This window comes from Dromiciops gliroides, chromosome 3, assembly GCF_019393635.1.
Source record: "Dromiciops gliroides isolate mDroGli1 chromosome 3, mDroGli1.pri, whole genome shotgun sequence".
NCBI lineage: Eukaryota > Metazoa > Chordata > Mammalia > Microbiotheria > Microbiotheriidae > Dromiciops > Dromiciops gliroides.
This window is the reverse complement of record NC_057863.1, coordinates 42,373,011-42,392,048: the sequence shown is the minus strand read 5'-3', so window position 1 is coordinate 42,392,048 and position 19,038 is coordinate 42,373,011. Positions and strand designations below refer to the sequence as shown.

The 19,038-nt window shown below is 42.9% G+C and overlaps 1 protein-coding gene across 2 annotated transcripts; it reads left to right on the top strand.

The window, feature by feature from the left end:
* Positions 1-32: 32 nt before the first annotated feature.
* On the top strand, positions 33-11,879 carry DNAJC19 (DnaJ heat shock protein family (Hsp40) member C19). Of its 2 annotated transcripts, none has more exons than XM_043990977.1 (6): positions 33-211; positions 2,165-2,216; positions 2,306-2,379; positions 7,114-7,193; positions 9,066-9,136; positions 11,705-11,879. In XM_043990977.1, the coding sequence occupies exons 1-6, from the start codon at positions 209-211 to the stop codon at positions 11,773-11,775; spliced, it is 351 nt and encodes a 116-aa protein (XP_043846912.1). In that variant the 5' UTR covers positions 33-208; the 3' UTR covers positions 11,776-11,879. The 2 variants fall into 2 exon arrangements, with proteins under 2 accessions (XP_043846912.1, XP_043846913.1); XM_043990978.1 differs by having other exon boundaries at positions 33-341.
* Positions 11,880-19,038: the final 7,159 nt, after the last annotated feature.

Genomic DNA, 19,038 nt, shown 5'->3' with positions numbered 1-19,038 from the left:
CCGTGCTCCCTTTCACGACAGTCGGGCTGCGGTGCTTTGCGGCAGCCGCTGTTGATAGGCGCTCGTGTGCTTCCTCTTCGCTTGGCCCGACCGGAGGCGGCGGCTGCGGGGCCGGGGCCGGTGCCTGGGGCCGAGCCGGGCCGGACGCGCAGCCTCTGGGTTGGGATGAGCTGCGGCTTCGCAGACTCAGGGCAGCGCCGGCCGAGCCATGGTGAGCGACATGGAGTCCGGAGGGGAAACTGAGGCAGCGGCAGCGGGGTTTGATTTGAACCCAAGCCTTCTGGGGCGGCGAGCTAGGAGGGACTTCTCGTCCCTGCCGCGGGAAGGGGGCGAGGGGACACGTAAGTGGAGACTTGTCCAAGGTCACGCGGGCACGGGGTGGGTGTGGGGCACAATCGGGATTCGAACCCAGGTCCCCAGCCCTCCACCCCCCACGTCCCCCCCCCCCCGGTAGAGAGCATCCAGCCTGACCCCAGCATTTTACGGATGAGGAAACTGAGGCCTGGGAGGGTTTATGAGATATTTATTTTAATTGTTTAACACAGGGTTTGGCACATAGTAGGCGCTTAATGTTTGATCCCGTTAAGTCACTGAGGATCCAAAGCTGTCTAGCCCAGCCCCCACATTTTACAAATGAGGAAACACCCCAAAGGTCCCAGGACACGCCTGCTTTCAGATCTTGCCGCAAACCCCTGTTGGCAGGGTGACCCTGGGCAAGTCCCTTATTCGGCTTCAGGGTATTTCTCTGCAAATTGGGGGTGACGACAACAGCCCGCAATTTAGGGGTTTGCAAAGCGCTGATAATGTTCGCTGCTGCTCTTGAACTCAGGACTTCCAGCTCCATCTCCTACCTCCCCCCATTTACCTCATCTGCGAAATGGATATGGACCAGACTAAAAAGTAATTGGGAAACGTTTGCCAAAATAAGCAAAAATGCGTCCTGGATCGTGTTCCCTTGGCGGCTGTGGGGTCACATCTGTGACTTTGACACCTGGACTAGGTGACAAGGTGCCTTGGTCAGATGCCTGCTGCTGAAATGTTTGATTCATTCATTTATTCTGGTTCTAAGTCTCAGTCTGTGTTTCTCATGCAGGTGTGTGTGTGTATTTGTGTATACATATACAGGTGTGTATTGCCGCATTCTGTGGTTACATATATGTGCATATGGACATGTGTATGTTTCTGAATATACACAAGTATGTGCATTCATATTTATGTTGCACACACAAAGTGGCCCTTTCCTAACTTGGGCAGAACTTAGAGCAAAGTGTAGAAGTTGCAGAGTAACCGCTTTGGGCTCTAAAGTAAGGAAGAACTAACAGTTTCAGGTGTCCCAGAGTGTAACAGGCTGTCTGGGAAGGGAGGGGTTCCCACACACTTGCCGTCTTGAGGGAATGCTGACTGACCACCCCTCAGGAATGTGGGTGAGGGAATTCTTGGTCTGCCTTGACTCCCTTGCCCCTTCAGGTTCCTTTCAGATCTGAAATTCTGTGATTCCTTCTTAACTTAGACATTTAAATTCTTCCCTTTTCTCCTGGGCTGTTTTGTAATGGTCACAGGTCCAGAGTCCTCTCACTGTAGTTGGAGTAGGAGGGGCTTGTAGATGGAAGCTTTCCCTGCTTTGCCCTTTCAATTAAACAGGATTTTCCCAATGGCAAATGCTTTCTCCTCGGGTTTGAGGAGGTGACTGTTAATAACAACTTTATCCCCTGCATTTTTTGGTTCTGTACCTCCGATGCCCTTATTTCAACCTTCGAGGTCTTTCCACAGGCAAGGGAGAATAATTCCCAAAGGGCAAGATTTATTTGTTGTTCGCCTGGTAGATGTCTTCATTGACTGGCTCTGTTCTTCTGCAGTTAATTTACATCACAGTTCTACCTGGAGCATTAAGCTACACGGATTTTTTTTTAAGTCCTCATTTTTAAAAGCCAAAAAAGGAAATAAACTTTTAAGTATCAGAGGATCATAGATTTAGAGTTGGAGGGGTCTTTAGGGCAGTTTTAGAAATGTTCTTAACAATGGAGATTAAATCTAGGACTTCCTTTAAAATAAGTTTTACTATTGAAATGTAAACTGAAAATTGCAAAGGAAGGGAAGCTGGGCAGGAGTCATGACAGGGGAAAGGAAAGGATGGAAAAAGTAACCCCTTTTCTCCCTTCCCTAGGCCAGCACAATGGTAGCAGTTGGACTGACGATTGCTGCTGCAGGATTTGCAGGTTTGTAGCTGACAGGGGAGTGGAAGGGACCCGGGACCTGGGGCTTTATTTTTATGGAAAGTTCTGTTCACTTTTTTGTTTGTTTTAAGGCCGATATGTTTTGCAAACAATGAAGCATATGGAGCCCCAAGTGAAGCAAGCTATTCGAAGTCTGCCCAAATGTGTAAGATTTCTTCTTTTCTGCCTTTAAACTATTTCAGACCGATTGTTGAGGGGCAGGTGGGAGGGGTGGATGTTTCTAGATAATTGTTCGACTCTTTTAGTTCACAACTCTCCCCCTTCTTCACCCTCACCAAGAGAGGACCCTGGGTTCCTAAAAGGATCCTATGTCACTAGACAAGCCAAACAAGCTGATTTCAGTGCCAAGCTGCAAGTACAGTTCCTGAGTGCTCCTGATCTAGAACAGGGGTTCTTAACCTAGACTTCAGTGAGTCTGTCAGTCTGGATGGGGGAAAAATTACCTCCCCATTTCAATATAATTGGTTTTCTCTGCAGTCCTGTGCATTTTGCTTTGTGCATTTGAAAACATGGTTCTTCAGGGTGCATAGATTTGCCACACTGCCGAAGGGTCTTTGACACAAAAGTTAATAATAACCCCTGATCTTGAAGAATAACTGAGGTAGATGGGTACCAACTTTTTGATTAAAAAAAATTAACCTTGGGGCAGCTAGGTGGCACAGTGGATAAAGCACTGGCCTTGGATTCATGGAGGATCTGAGTTCAAATCTGGCCTCAGACACTTGACAGTTACTAGCTGTGTGACCCTGGGCAAGTCACTTAACCCCCATTGCCCTGCAAAAACAAAAAAAAATTAACCTTAGGGCAGCTAGGTGGCTCAGTGGATAAAGCACCAGCTGTGGATTCAGGAGGATATGAGTTAAAATCCGGCCTCAGACACTTAACACTTAGTAGCTGTGTGACCCTGGGCAAGTCACTTAACCCTCATTGCCCTGCCCGCCCCACCCCAAAAAAACTTTAACAGCAGCTTTAGCAGCTTGTGTCAACACACTCTTTCCTCGCTTTCATCTCCAAAAAGTTTGGTAGCCCAAGCATAGGGAATTGTGGTCAGATGAGATGGCCCAAGTCTCCTGTACTCCAGTGGACCAGCTCCACCCGTCATGTAATTGGGTCCCATAGGCCACGTGTGAAAGTAAGGTGCCTGGTTCTGAACTCTTAACATTCCAAAATGCAGTCCACTGTGACCCCAGTGAGTGACTGGATGCTGAAAATTGATTATTAGTTGTATATAAAGATTGTTTTCTCTCTATAAATGGAAAGCGTCCCTGTTCTCTCCTAAAGAAAGTCTATACACAGTCTGTCAGGGCAGTAATATATTGCTGTCTCATTCGCCTAGTTACACAAAGACAGTCTTTGGAACGCAGTGCCAGCAGTTCTCTGGAGCTCCATTTTCCTCCTCTGTACAATGAGGGGGTTGGGCTGGACGTCCTCAGAGGCCCCTCTCGGCTCCAACTCTGATCTGTTCTGATGGAGTCGGTGCCCCTCCCTCGGAAACCATGCATATGGGCAGATAGCCCTGGTGGGGAATGCACCTCAGTCTGCATCTGCCTCTCAGAAGTCTTAGCTTAGAAGGCGTGGGCTCTGGAGTTACCATGGTCAGCGTCCCACTCCAGGACATGAAGAAAACTTTGTTCTGAGACAGTGTGCTTCCCTCTGTGAGATTTGCCATCATCCCCAGAATCAGATTTCTAGAGATATAGTCCAGACTTAATCCTTGCCAGTACACCCCCTCTCTGGTGTTTCTGAAAAGTGACCCTTCATTATCTAATGAAAGAGAACTCAATACTATTTCAAGCCTTCCTCAGCTCTCACTTCAGCTCATATAAGTCATCTCATAAGAGTAACATGTAAGGAAGAAGTCTCCCAGCTCTCCAGGCTGTTCTCTATACAACCACCAAAGTGATCCTTCTCCCGCCTCTGCAGGAGAAGTGTGACCAGCTCCAGTCACCTCCATGAGAAGGCTCAGAGCCCCACACCTTTTGGTGTAGTCATCTCTCCCTTCCCCTACCTCCTTTCCCCTCTCTCTGCACCACAGGCTAATGGATCTCTGGCTCTTCCCTCTACATGATCTTGTCTACCCTACCTCTATGCTCAGAACACGGACTCTCTTTACCTCTGCCACATGGCCCCTGAGTTCCCTTCCCATCTCCAGCTGCCACCTGATTCAAAATTACTCTGTTCACTTTGTATTTACTTACTTGTGTACACAATTTTACCTGCCAGCTGAGATATACGCTACTTCCAGGCAGTGACTGTTTTGGTTTTGTGGTCTCTGTCACCTAGGCCCATAGCTGGGGACTACAGGTACTTAATAAAGGTTAGTTGAATTAGATTTGAACCAAAGTGTAGGGCTTGAAAAATTTGACACATGCTAAATTTATCTTAGATTTGTCCCAACATCCCAACCTGTTAAAATCTTTTCAGATCCCATTTCCATGTCACCAGCCATCAGGGTCTTCACATATAGAAGTTGCTTATTTTAAATACTGAACAAGGGGGCTGCTAGGTGGCACAGTGGATAAAGCACCAGCCCAGGATTCAGGAGGACCTGAGTTCAAATCCGAACTCAGACACTTGACACTTACTAGGTGTGTGACCTTGGGCAGGTCACTTAACCTTCATTGCTCCACAAAAAAAAAAAAAAAAAAAGGGTTATGCCCATTCACCCAAAGACTGCATGCTGTTCTCAAAGACAGCCATTTCTATAACATTGTATTTAAATACTGAACAAAACCCTGGAACACACCACCAGAGACTTTCCTCCAGGTTTACCATCAGCCAATTCTAAATGGTCATTCAAACTTTTCCATACCTACCTATCCAGCTCACATCTCAACTTTGTCCACAAGATTACCATCAGAGATCTTGTCAGGTGACTCGTCGAAGTCTAGGTCTGCACCATCCCTTTTGTGAGAGGGACAAGGACAGGGTCAATCTGGCATTACTTGTTTGTAGTGAACCCAATGACTTTTACTGATTTTTTTTTCTTTTCCACATATTTGCCACCATTGATTTAACGTTTCTCATATTTTACCAGGGATGGATGGTCTCCTATATAGTAAATAACCTACTTTAATTATATTTTTTAAATGGGAATGTTTGCCTGTTTCTAGTCTTATGGTGCCTCTGTTCTCCACAGCTGCCAAAAGATCAGTGGTCAAGCAATTCCATCTGTGGGTTATTGAACAACCCTGTGATGTAATTCGCCCAGGCCAGCTGACTCTGCAGAATCTCAATGTTTGAAGACACCTGTAAAGTGAGGGTTAGACTCTGATATAGCAGAAACGACCCCCTCACCTAGTACCTGAAATAGGCCTGTATGCATAATGGTATATGAGTTAAATAATTCACCTCTTCAAGAGTCCTGGACCACTAGGTAGGAAGACTTTCTTCTCAGCTGTGACTGAAATCTGTAATTGCCACTCTTTGTTCCACTTCTGCTGCCTGGGCCGAGCAGAGCAGCCCTTTCGGTAACTGAAAACACCCACCCCACCCTCCCTGAGCCTTCAGGTCAAATGTGCCAAGTCCTGGCGAATGGTCTTCATGGCATGACCTCCCATCTCTTCCTTTGCTGACTGCCCTGCTGTGGACACACTTGGACTTGGCAAGGACCTTTCAGAAGCATAGCGTGTGTGTGCAGATGTGCAGAAGGCCTAGGCAGGGACAAGTACCTCCCTCGTTGGAACCAAGCCTTGCGTTCTTCCTATGGGAGCCTTATCACTGTCTGACAATCAGTTCATACTCCCTGGATCTTTCATTGGCATTTTAGCTCCCTCTAAAGTACTTTAGTTCCTTTACTGCCTAAAGATGACCTTTCTTGCTAGGGACAATAAGTAGAATGGGCTTTAAGGACTATCTCGGCCTGAGCCAGCAATCCTGTCACTTCTCGCTTCCTGTGTGTGTGGTTTTGCTTGTCGGGCTTAGCACACTGGAGGCTTTAGCATTCCCAACACTCTTAGAGGTCCCAGGGGATCTTTTCTATTCATCTTCATCCATACACTTCTACTTCTGTTTTTGGAACATCTTTTTTAAATCTGACTGCACCATAGAGTGCATCCCCCTTCTTCATAGGGACCCTGTATGGAGGCCACACGGTCATTCCTCACCTTTTCTGTTTTACCCTCCTTGACTTCACAAACCCTAGGGTAACAGTCTACTGATGCCAATGTTCCTGTAGTTTTTCAGTTCCACAGCCATTTGGATAGAATCAGGTCCAGAACGGCACTTTTGGTGCTTTCCCCATTTCTGAAAGGGCAAGTGAAGCCTTTATCCCATGCTCTGTTTTTAGGAGAGAGCAGAGAGCGATTCTCAAATCAAAACAAAGCACAGAGTAGGCACTTACATACCTATTGACTGACAGTGTTGTCTCAGCCCAGTTCTGGTTTTGTGATTGACATGACACCCCCCAGCAATAACTAACATTTTCTCTTCATTGCCCTAGATCTTCCTTCCTCCATCCCAGCCCAAACATCAACGTCTTTGACATACTTTTGCAGTCTCCTCTTGCCTGCACGATTGTCTCCGTTTTCCATTTGAGTTTCAGTTTGGCAGCATCAAGTTGAAGATGTCACCCCATTTCCAATATGGGTTCATAGATTCTGCCAGTGTAGAGCTAAGACTTGAAGCTCAACTGGTTACCTTTTACACTGCTTCTCTTAAGCATCAATTAAACTGAGTTAGGGCTATTTGTGAAACTGTAAGAAACACTTAAGGAAATTCTACATAAATTCAATTTCTATGAAACAAAAATAAGAAACTTCAGTGAAATGTTATTCTTTGCAAATCTTTTTATGAAGATTCATTTGAAGATTTTTGACAAAGTCATTCTCCACTCTTCCTAGTCCATTCATTTTTCTTCCTGATGCCTTTTCCCTTTCAGGCCTTCAGTGGTGGCTATTATAGAGGCGGATTTGAACCCAAAATGACAAAGCGAGAAGCAGCACTCATATTGGGAGTAAGGTAAGTTAAATGCCTCATAGAATTGGCTTACTTGGAAGTCACTTGGTGCACTGGGTACCTGAGCAAACAGAATCTTCACCACTGAGAGGGAGGTGACATGAGTGTCTCACATGATTGCTATAGCTTGGGAAAGTTAAGCTGGTTGGAATGTGATTGTCACTACCATGACCATTGTATCCCTGTGCTTCTTTCCCTTATACATTTAAAACTGCTGCAGTCCCATAGAAGGGCAGCATGGGAGGAAGCATTTGTGTGTGGAAATAGGGGAGAACCTTCTCATTCGCCTAGTTGCTCTCCAGGTCTTAGGACAGAGCGGTTTGGGACGAATGTAGGAGGCAATGTCAGTCACACCATTTTTTCATTGAATTCGGCATACATGAGTCTCATATTCGCCTTTATTAATGTAATTTGCAATAAAATTGAATGCAGCCTTGTGACAGGCTTTTCTAAAACTTTCCCAAACCCTCTTTTTGTGGGGGAGGTACGGTCTCACTCTCCATAACTAATAGCATCTTAATGGTGATTGCTGGGCTCGAAGCGTCTGACCAGGCCTTTGGTAGAGAGAGGCTGCATTTGGTGTCGGGACTTGGCCACATTCCAGCTGTCACTTATCATCTCTGGCTTTGGCCAGTCAGCTTTCCTACTTTGCTCATCTAAACTACCTCTCCTGTCCTTCACAGCTCTAACCCTTTGATCTGTATCTTTATGGTTTTAGTCCTAGAACATTCTTGTATGGGCTTGGGGCTTTGACAACATAGTCATTTTAATGTGACTTCCTAAAAGAGCGGAGTGTGGTTAATAGGCTTACAAAATATAATTAGATTATATAGATGGCAAGCCTCTGAATACAGTTATATTGTTCTTTTTCATAAATAAACTTACTGAGGTTTGTTGTTTATTTTTGGGGTTGTTTTGTTTTGTTTTGGTTTTTTTTGGTGAGGCAATTGGGGTTAAGTGACTTGCCCAGGGTCACACAGCTAGTAAGTTGTCAAGTGTCTGAGGCCATATTTGAACTCAGGTCCTCCTGACTCCAGGGCCGGTACTCTATCCACTGCACCACCTAGCTGCCTCATAAACTTACTGAGTTTAAAAAAAAAATAAGTGATATCTGTAACCACAATTTAATCTGGAATATTGACATGCAGCATTGTCATTTTGAGCAAGTCAAGAATGTCAGAGGAACTATATAAGTATTGCTTATTTTTTGTCTTAATGAACATTTTCCCCAAAGACATTTTTAATTTTGTGGGGCAATGAGGGTTAAGTATCCAGGGCCAGTACTTTATCTACTGTGCCACCTAGCTGCCCCCTCCCCAAAGATGGAAGTTTTGTAAATCCCTTTTTTTCCAGATCAGTGAAATGATCTTGGTCTTGGTGAAAATCATTTGAACAGTATGACAAAGAACTGTACTATTTTTAGAATCCATTTGTCTTAAACAGTTCTCCTTTGTGTCACTTGCCAGTTACTGTATTTTTAGGAAGTTTGCTATTGTGCAAATGTCCTTTCGTTTCCAAATACTGAAATATTAAGCAATTTTCTAGGAATAGTTAATAATATTGTTAAAACATTCAGCTTGAGTGAAATTCATCACTCTTCTGACTAAGGAACTATTTATTTTTCATATTCAAAAGATTCCTTTTGTTTACTTTGTCTCAAGAAAATGAATATTTTGCTTGATTAACTTGAAGTTTTACTCATATTTTAATGAATCCCAGCAATGAGGCTTACATAGGACTTCGTACTATGCAGTGACCCACTACAAACTCAATTTGTTAGTCATTTCTGTATATGTTTGGTATGGCATGTGTTCATCAGTCGTTGTTAAAAGAGAGGTCTTTTTTGGCCCAAAGTCATTGTTTTTTCTTTATTAGCCCTACAGCCAATAAAGGGAAAATTAGAGATGCTCACCGACGAATCATGCTTTTAAACCACCCAGACAAGGGTAAGTAGTCATTATACTCTTTTTTTGTTTGTTTTTGTTTTTTGCGAGGCAATGAGGGTTAAGTGACTTCCCCGGGGTCACACCACTAGTAAGTGTCAAATGTTTGAATCCTGTTTGAATCCGGATTTGAACTCAAGTCCTCCTAAATTCTGGGCTTTATCCACTGTACCACCTAGCTTTCCCTCTTTATACTCTTAATGTAAATGTTACTATTAATGGTGATTTTCTAACCAGAAGATAGAATTCATTCTCTGTTCTTGGCGGTTTTTTCAAGAGAAAAAGCTCTAAGTTATTTATATATTTCTGGTAAAATGTCATGTGTTTAGCTTTTTTTTCAAAATGTGTGTTTTCAGTTGTATCTGACTCTTCGTGATCCCATTTGGGGTTTTCTTGGCAAAGATACTGGAGTGGCTTGCCATTTCGTTCTCTAGCTCATTTTACAAATGAGGAAACTGAGACAAACAGAGTTCAAACAGAGTTAGGTGACTCCCCCAGCTAATAAGTGTCTGAGGCCAGATTTGAACTCTGGAAGATGAGTCTTCCTGACTCCAGGCTCTTATTCACTGTGGCACCTATCAAAACACTTGGGGGAAATGTCTTATTTTGAAAATGCTCCCCACCAAGCACTTTTGTTTTCCCCCTGGGGGGGGGGGGCAGTGAGGGTTAAGTGATTTGCCCATGGTCACATAGCTAGTAAGTGTCAAGTGTCTGAGGTCAGATTTGAACTTAGGTCCTCCTGAATCCAGGGGCTAGTGCTTTATCCACTGTGCCACCTAGCTGCCCCCTAAGCACTTCTTAAAAATTGGTAACTGCTGTCATTGGGAGGTTTCATTGATATTTTGAAAAGTGTCCTTTGGTTTACTACTTAGCCGTCATTCAGCCTAACCATAAGAAGTGAAAAAGGAGCCTGTGACTTTTTTTTTTCCTCAGGTCACCCCTTTGTGGCCTTCTTGGCCACATCCAACACTTGCCTGGCTCACATTTTTCAAGTGCTTTCATTGAAATGTCAGTAGATGTCCACTGGCCTCACTTCCTATCAAGCTTTCTGAGGTTTGGGGCCATCTGTGTTTCAGGGCAGAGTTTTATCCTAAAATACCAGCCTTCTTTGGTCGCAGCTCAGCAGATCATACACACAAGAACACCTTCCTTTCGATCTCTCTGTTTCCTAGATGGTCAATCAAAATGATCCTCTGGAAAAACAACTGATGTGTGAAAGATGAACTCCTCAAGGGGCCTTAAGGATCACTTAGTGCTTTGGATCACTCGAGAGTCAGGCAACTAAGGAACTGAATAGTGGTTTTGTGTTCTTGCTCATCTATGACAGAATTAGAACCATCACCTGGACCCCTGACTGAGCATTTGACCTTGGTACTCACTCTAATAAACCCATATTCACTACTGTCTTCAGAGAATATAGGAGCACACCTGAGGAGGCAGCTATGGACTAGCTATGGACTAGCTACTTGTAGGCAAAACTATCTTAAACTAGCTCCATATTTTCTAGACAGCAAGAAAATATCCCACTGTATGACAATTCAATAAGTAAATTTGAAAGAAGTTTCAGCTATTAAAAATTACTTTTAAGGGCACCTAGGTGGCGCAGTGAATAGAGCACCAGCCCTGGATTTGGGAGGACCTGGGTTCAAATCCGGCCTCAGACACTTGACACTTAATAGCTGTGTGACCCTGGGCAACTCACTTAACCCCAATTGCCTCACCAAAAAAAAAAAAAGAGAGAGAGAAAAATTACTTCTAAATGAAGTTTTTTCTAAGTAACCAAAGGAGGAGTACAATTTAGAATATTAAACTGGATGAAATGCTAACAGGTTTCTTTACATGGATCTAATACAGCAACACAGCACTTCTCTATCACCTTAAGCTATTTGGAGCACAGCTAAGAATCCAGGAGTAGCAGAGAGGTTTCTCAACCATGGCAGAGGCTCAGAAAGGATGCTTTACTTTGCTATTCTGCTGATTATTTTAAACGTGGTATTAATGACTGGTTATCTGGTATGGTAAACCACAGCACAATCACGAGTCCCAGATAAGTAAGCATTGGCTATCAGGAGATGGGGAATGATGTCAAAAAGCAGCCACAGGTACTCAAAAGGCTTGGGAGTCTGAGACCTTTCTGTGTGTAGAGGCAAACAGCCCTCTGCACACGGGTTACCCATTAGAACGGCAGCATTTACAATATCAAATAGTCATTAATGTTTGTAATGATGACTAAGTCATTGAGAATACCTCTAATTACGTTACCCAGATTGCATTTACAACACATTTGTAACATTTTAGAAAAGTTTCCATCGGAATTGTCCAAAGTACATAATTTTGTATTTAAAGGGACAAACTTTCTTTTATCTTGAAAGTTCACTTTTGTGGAAAATCTAATTCTTTGCTAATGCTAGCTTATAATTTGTGAAGTAAATATTTCATGTTGCCTATGATATATGTGAGGATAAAACTTCAGTGTTATTTAGTAGTGAAAGAAAATACATTGTATCTGTAGTCAGATAAGACATTCCTTTGCCCAGTCTCTATAACTCTTCCTTTTCTTTTTTCTTATAGGAGGATCTCCTTATGTAGCAGCCAAAATCAATGAAGCTAAAGATTTATTAGAAAGTCAAGCTAAGAAGTAAAATTAATACTCAGATAATGTTAAATTTATATATACATTGATTACTTTATGTATAGGAGTCCTGATGTTTTATAATAACTTCATAAAAGCTGTAATATTTCTTTACTGGTTGCATTAGTTGGTATAATTTGTTTTTTTCTTTTCATTAATTTTGATGCTATTTATAATTAATAGATTACAGATGTTGTGGTCTTACAAGTTATAAATATTCTTCCTCATGGGAATTGACTAAAACCTGAAACATGATTCCTTAGTTAACTTAACTATATTTAGAATCCTACTGAACAAATCATCACTGCTGTGACCTAACAAGCTGGTGCACATTGGCCTGCAGTATTTTATATTAATACACCATTTGATTCCACGAGGCTCAAATAACTTTAATTTTATGAAATAGAGAATGCTCATACATCAGAAATATAATCAATATAACAAGTCATGTAAGAGAAAGGTTTCAGTAGATATCCTGGTTTATCATGACATTTTTGTTTTAGTTTCTTTTTGCATTAAGTACACTGTCCCATAACTTTATAAAATTTGGTTCTTTAGCATTTTTTGAACAATTTCTGTAGAACACTTTTTTTTTTGTTTTTTTTTGGGGGGGTTTTTTTTGCGGGGCAATGGGGGTTAAGTGACTTGCCCAGGGTCACACAGCTAGTAAGTGTTAAGTGTCTGAGGCCGGATTTGAACTCAGGTACTCCTGAATCTAAGGCCGGTGCTTTAACCACTGTGCCATCTAGCTGCCCCCAGAACACTTTTACTGTTAAAAAAAAATCAGTCTCGTATCATTTTCTAGTCATACAAAGTTCTTTCATTTGTAAAATTCCCAGACTTCCCAGTGATCCATAAGAACTTTAACATGACTAGGGAGGAAGAGAAAACAAACTTCTCAAGTTCAAGCCATTAGAATCACAAAACGTGACAGTTCTCTTTTGCTGGAACTTGTGAGGTCAAATAGATCTGATCTCATCAAGGTGAACACTCCATCCAGTGATTAAGATCCCAACCCATCCATGCCTGCTCACCCTTTGCAGCTCTGGACAGCTCATTCAACAGACATTGGTAATGTGCGAAAAGAACTTGGCACATTGTAGTGACCCCCAGATGCCAATTATTGATGATCATGTCTGTTACTCTGTGCACATGCTCCCTGCTTGAGGTGCTATCATTATCATCATAGCATTCCAACCTTCAGAAGCCAGTGCCTCTTTGCAATATATAAAGCATAATAATGAACTCACCCAGTGGACATGTGCAAAAACAGGTATTCTGATGTTTTCTACAATATACATGAGTTATCTTTTTAACACATAAACTCAGTTACAGAATTTGGGATTAAAGCAGATTGTCAGGAATTGAGAGGAACAATCCTTGCAGAAAATCCCCCCAAAATAATTTTTGTTGTGCAAGCTTTGGCTATGGCTGTGTCTGATCTGAGAATTCACAATACTTTAATGAAACTTTAGTGATGGCTTAATTTAAGAAAATTAGGAAACCTCCAAGTTTTCCACCTTCTATATTTAATTTGTACTTTACTCTGTACATCAGTTTGGAGAGAGAGAGAGTGGTAGGGAGAGATCTAGATCCTAAAACTGATCATTTCTCCAAGTAGCACCAAACCAAAAAGTTTCCTTGGTTTCTATCTTTTCTTTGGGTCTAGGGTGATAATAAACAAAAATCTTGTTTCTGTGAGCAAGCAACTGGATATTGGAAAACAATATCAAAACTTCAAAGATTTGCCAAGAATAAACTAATCCAGAAAAACCATAATAAATCAAAACTAAGAATTAGCTGTACCAAGATCTTCATTATGCAATTCATGCAGGCATATCTACTTCCTACAGTAGCAGGAGCAAGCTTAAAGATGACTCAAAGCAGAGGTTAATGAGCACATATGCAATACCACAGAAAATCACAGTTTCCTTTCACTGCATCTTTTTCAGGGAGAAAGCCCACCTTCAACCAAAGTGCATAGTGGATGGACAAACTTGTCAGGGGAGACCTTGGGAAACTCCCAAGTGGGACCTACTGACTAAGTATAACAGGCTAGTTGCCATTGTATCTATGACTTCAGCAATGTGAGCATTGCTTCCACTGATGCAGATAGCCATCCCTCCACGACACAAGTCATCTCTGACAGTTGGTGGAGCCAGAATGTTTCATCATTTCATCAACCTGTAGCCAACCTCATGATGAGCTTTTCTGAGCTCTGAAGTCCGGCCATGATGAGCCATCAGAGTATAACTAGTGGAGACAAATATAATCGTTGTGATTATAGAATAGTTGAATTTCTGGTACTGGAAAGGACTTTAGTCGAGATCAAATCCATTCCAGTCGAGGTGGGGCTTCTTGTTTGTAATACGTCTTAAAGGTTTTAAAATGGAACTGCCCGGTTATTTTGTGGAGGACGCCCACTATTGACTGGTGATCCTTATAAAGGATTTTTGTAGAAACCTGGATGAGGAGAGTCACAAGGGTTGAGAAGGCATGAAGGGATGGTGCTTGGGACTTGCATTAAACTGATCACCCACATAAATGAAACCGAATCTGAGTTTAACAGCGTGAGCGGCTTCCTAATTAAAGCTCACAGTAGTCCTCTGCCTCTATTCCTCAGCCTTCTTTGTGGCTTACAGCTCTGTTGCTGATTGGGCATTTCATAGCTCTGAGAGGGGGTGAGAGAGAGAGAGAGAGACTTTCAGAATGCACAGCTGAAAACATTCCCTCGTCAGGGTGGCCACTCCAGGCTCCATGTGGTAAATTGGGGCCAATGACTTCTTTAGTGCTGAGCCTTTGGCTTCCTGCAGGCAACCGTCATCTACTGAGACTACATAGTTAGCCTGTCTCCAGCCACTGAGGGTCCACCTGAGAACCTGAGTCATCTTAGATTGGTAGCAATGCCAGACTGAGAAGTCCAGAGGCCCGGATTCTAATTCCAGCCTTACTGTGTGCTACCTGAGTAACTTTGGGCAGATAACCTCACCTCTCTGCCTCTAAGGAGGTTGGGCTGGATGAACTCCATTCCAATCAGCAAGGATGTTTGTGTGAGCTGACCTCAACCTGGATGTAAGAAAGTGAGTCACCTGCCACTTAATGGGGCCCTTGCTCAAAACAATTTCCGGGGAGCAGCTAGGTGGCACAGTGGAGAAAGCACCGGCCCTGGATTCAGGAGGACCTGAGTTCAAATCCAGCCTCAGACACTTGGCACTAGCTGTGTGACCCTGGACAAGTCACTTAACCCTCATTGCCCCGCCCCCCCCCCCAAAAAATTCTGGCTTTAGTGAAACAATAAAGTCATACCTTCGGGTATATTGCTACAGAGGCTTAAAGAAATGCAATAATACCAAGTACTAAGCAGATTCTACTGGGGGGAAAAAAGATTCTACTGGGAAATGGAGAGGGGAAGGAGGTGGTGACATCTGTCATTCAGAAGGCCCTTAGAAGTTGGCAAAAAAGCAAGAAGACCTATACCAAAACTTGTCAAGTACCCTACAGAAAATGAACATTTTTTTCATTCTGATAACTCACATGAATCTTACTGATAACCCAAACTTCACTGTCTGGTTTTTACTGACAGCAGTATCTAGCTGCTACTAGCAGTCTGTGACAAGTGACAGTGAAATAGGAAGCAAAGCAAAAACTCAACTAGGAAGGAACAGCTGTCTGAGACCCGTTAGTATAGGGGCAAACATCCCTGCCCCCTTGGTAACCACTGAGGCCATGCCAGGATGTCTTGGAACAAGAAGGGAACTGGTTGATGCTCACCATGATGACCACAAGTTCTTAAGAAGAAGCTCCATTCTGCAGTATACTATTTCCATCTCCAGAGGAACCCCACTCTAATGCAGGGTCTCATTGTATCCCGGAGGTGACCCTGAGCTCACAAAGGCCATGCCAGCGGGCACGATCTCTGCCATGTCCTACCAATCAATGCCTACTATGGGCCAGGCATGGTTCTTGAGCCTGGGGATACAGGGATGACAATGAAAGGACCCTCATTGAGTTGTATTCTATGGGGAGAATGTATACTTGTAAAGTCTATGCTAAAATAGATGCATGATAAACTGAGGAAAAGGCTCCAGCAGAAGAGGGCAGGGAGGGGGGTCAAAAGGGCAAAAGCAGACAATGGTGCCTGAACTGAGCTTCGAAGGAAACAAGCATCTAAGGGATTGGAGAGGAACACATTACTAATAAGAAGTGGTGAAGGCACAAAGACATATTTGAGGAACAGCAAGAAAGGACTAGAGTGAATAAGAGTAGTGTGAGGCCAGGTCATAAAGATTTTGTCTTTGACCCTAGAGGTAATAGGGAGCCACTGAAGTTTATTGAGTAGGTAGGTAAGTGACATGAACAGACTTGTGCTTTAAGAAAACCACGTGGTTGGGGCAGCTAGGTGGCGCAGTGGATAAAGCACCAGCCCTGGATTCAGGACAAATCCAGCCTCAGACACTTGACACTAGCTGTGTGACCCTGGACAAGTCACTTAACCCCAATTGCCTCACTAAAAAAGAAAACCATGTGGCATCTATGTGGAGGACCAATTAGAAGGCTGTTGGCAGTAGTTCATGGAAGAGTGGATGAAGCTTTTCACTAGGCTGGTGGCCATATGAATGGAGAGAAGGGACCAGTGACAAAGATGGGCAGGTAGCATAGACCAAGCTGGAAGTCTAGGGCTGGTTTACATTCCTACTGTGTAAGGACCAGTTCAGCACCAATTTGACCACAAAGGGATGAATTTTTCAGCCTTCACAAGTCAGGAAGATGAGGGCTTAAGGCATCCCAAGTTTGAGATTTGCCCTGGATCCCCCCTCCCCCCATCCCAGAAGTTCTAAAGTGTTTACAGTGTGTTCTGAGGCATGGACGTGGGATTTTTATTTTAAAGAGTAAACAAATATTTTGTCATGTTGGTGCTACAGAGAGCAAAACAAATTATTTGAAAGGAAAAAAAAATCACTCCCCTGGAATACTCAGAAGTGGACCCATATTTGAACAGTGTGGAACATCATGTTATATTTCACTAGCTACAATAACAAAATTATTCTGTAGTTTGTCAATGAGCCTGTAATCTTAACATGCACTTTCTGTTTCTGAAAGGCTTGGTGTTCAGATGAAATTATCTGATACACATTTTTAATAGCATCTCAAGGTAAAATCAAGAAGAAACCTGGGGATATATAAAGAATGGAGTTTTGGGGGGGTTGTTTTTTTAAGGGGAAACAAAGCAGGGAATGAAGGAATCAGTTCAGGCAAAAAGAAAATCTGTAAATTCAGGGTAAACAAAATAACCTAATGGATGCTAGAGTAGGTTCTTGGTTATCCAAGGTATCCTGGGCTGAGGGTAACCTTGGATACCAGGAACCTCAGATAACCTGAGCCCTGTTGTCCCTGCCTCTTGTTGCCAGGGCTACAGAATCCAGGCTGACTGGGGAGTGCTATGCACCTGCCTAGGGTCTGTTACCCTAGCAACAGGACATAGGAAACTAGGGCTGGAGGCTTACATTATCCATTAGTCCTGACTCTGGGGTTTGAGCCCTAGTGTTTGAAGGGCCATTGGGAACATGTTAACAATTTGGCCTCTGCTGCCCCCTTAGCCATCACTCTTAAATTCACTGATTCAGAACCCTAATGTAGTTGGTTGCCATGACATTTGCCTTAAAACTAACTTCCAAACATTTGTTAAATACATCTCACTGACAGGTTCTTGGGGGAACTAAGTCGCAGTGTTAAAAACAATTCCCTTCTAAAGATAACAGTAGCAGACATTTATAGTACCTTGCATATATTGTCTTATCGGATCCTCACAACAAGCTAGCAATAAAGGTTTTGGTTTTTTTAACAGTAGTTGATTTTTCAGTTTATATGGATCTCCCAGTGAGCCAACTCCCTCTACCAGTGCAGATCAGCATTTGCTCTGAACTTTATAGTCCTCTGGAGTTGCCTATGGGATTGAATTTGCATAGTATACAAATTATTAACTCACGATATCCATTTGTGCATCAGGCTATCTTTGATGAAAGTATGAGAAGGGAAAAAGCAAGTTTTTGCAAAAAATTATCTGTGGCAAATTACCTCAGTCCAGTCAGTCATATGTTTGACTAAAAAGTATAGGCAAAACAGGAGCCCACTACATTTACTGTTTGTGACCCACAAAAAAGAAGAAAAAAAAAAGTATTTGATTACAAAATGCCAACTTAAAGGCGTTCCTCCAACATAGTGTCTTCCATTGTTCCTTGAAAGATGTAAAAGAGAACTTTGTCTACCCCTGATGATTGTCGAGCAAGAAACAAAACGGAGCTATAGGCTCATCAAACATAATTACTGCCATTATAGAGGGTGTCGAGCAGAGACCAAATGGAAAAGGCATTCCCTAGATGATGAAATCCTCCAGATGTTCCTATTTGTCACTGACATTGGACTGATTGCATTAAGCCCCGGAGCAATGTAGAGTTTCCTAAATGAGAGCCAGAATCACTCTCAAGAATTTGGCCTATTGATACGGGAATGAAAAAAGCCTACGGGTCTAGAGCAGGCTGGACAATTCTTAAAACTTTCCCCAACACATTTATCTTGGGACAGTATGGAAAGCAGTGACCTGGGCACAGACTCGAACAGGACAAGCTGGTTTGCCTTTGGGGTATTGGGCTGTACTCATAATGAGCCTAATAGACTTCCCAAAACAGTTTTTTTTTCCGGGGGGGGGGCGGGGCAATGGGGGTCAAATGACTTGTCCAGGGTCACACAGCTAGTGTCAAGTGTCTGAGGCTGGATTTGAACTCAGGTCCTCCTGAATCCAGGGCTGGTGTTTTATCCACTGCACCACCTGGCTGCCCCCAACAGTCTTTTTTAACATCATTATTTTGGTGATACAATATAGTTCTACATAATGGTACCCTGAAACCTAAGAAATGAAATTGTAAGTTACCTGAAGAAAATGTGAATGGTAAGTATGCAAGTGTTGCACACGTTAAAAGTGAGGAATTGGGCAAAAGAAAGGGGATAAAGGATGTAATTAGATGTTTGGGGGAAAGGAGAGGATGGGCATGTAGCAGGACTGAGAGAGAACTTCATTCCTTAGAGAAAGGGAGATCTGAGCACCATGGTAGGACCTTTACTCTCCTATGGAGGATCCCCAGGAAAATATGGGCAAGAGTACTATAGGATGAAAAGGCATGAATCAGCTGTCATCTGCACCATTTGAAGGTGGTACCCACATTACTGAGAACACCAAGCAATAGAAATAAATTTTGTTTCAAGTCTTCCATACCAT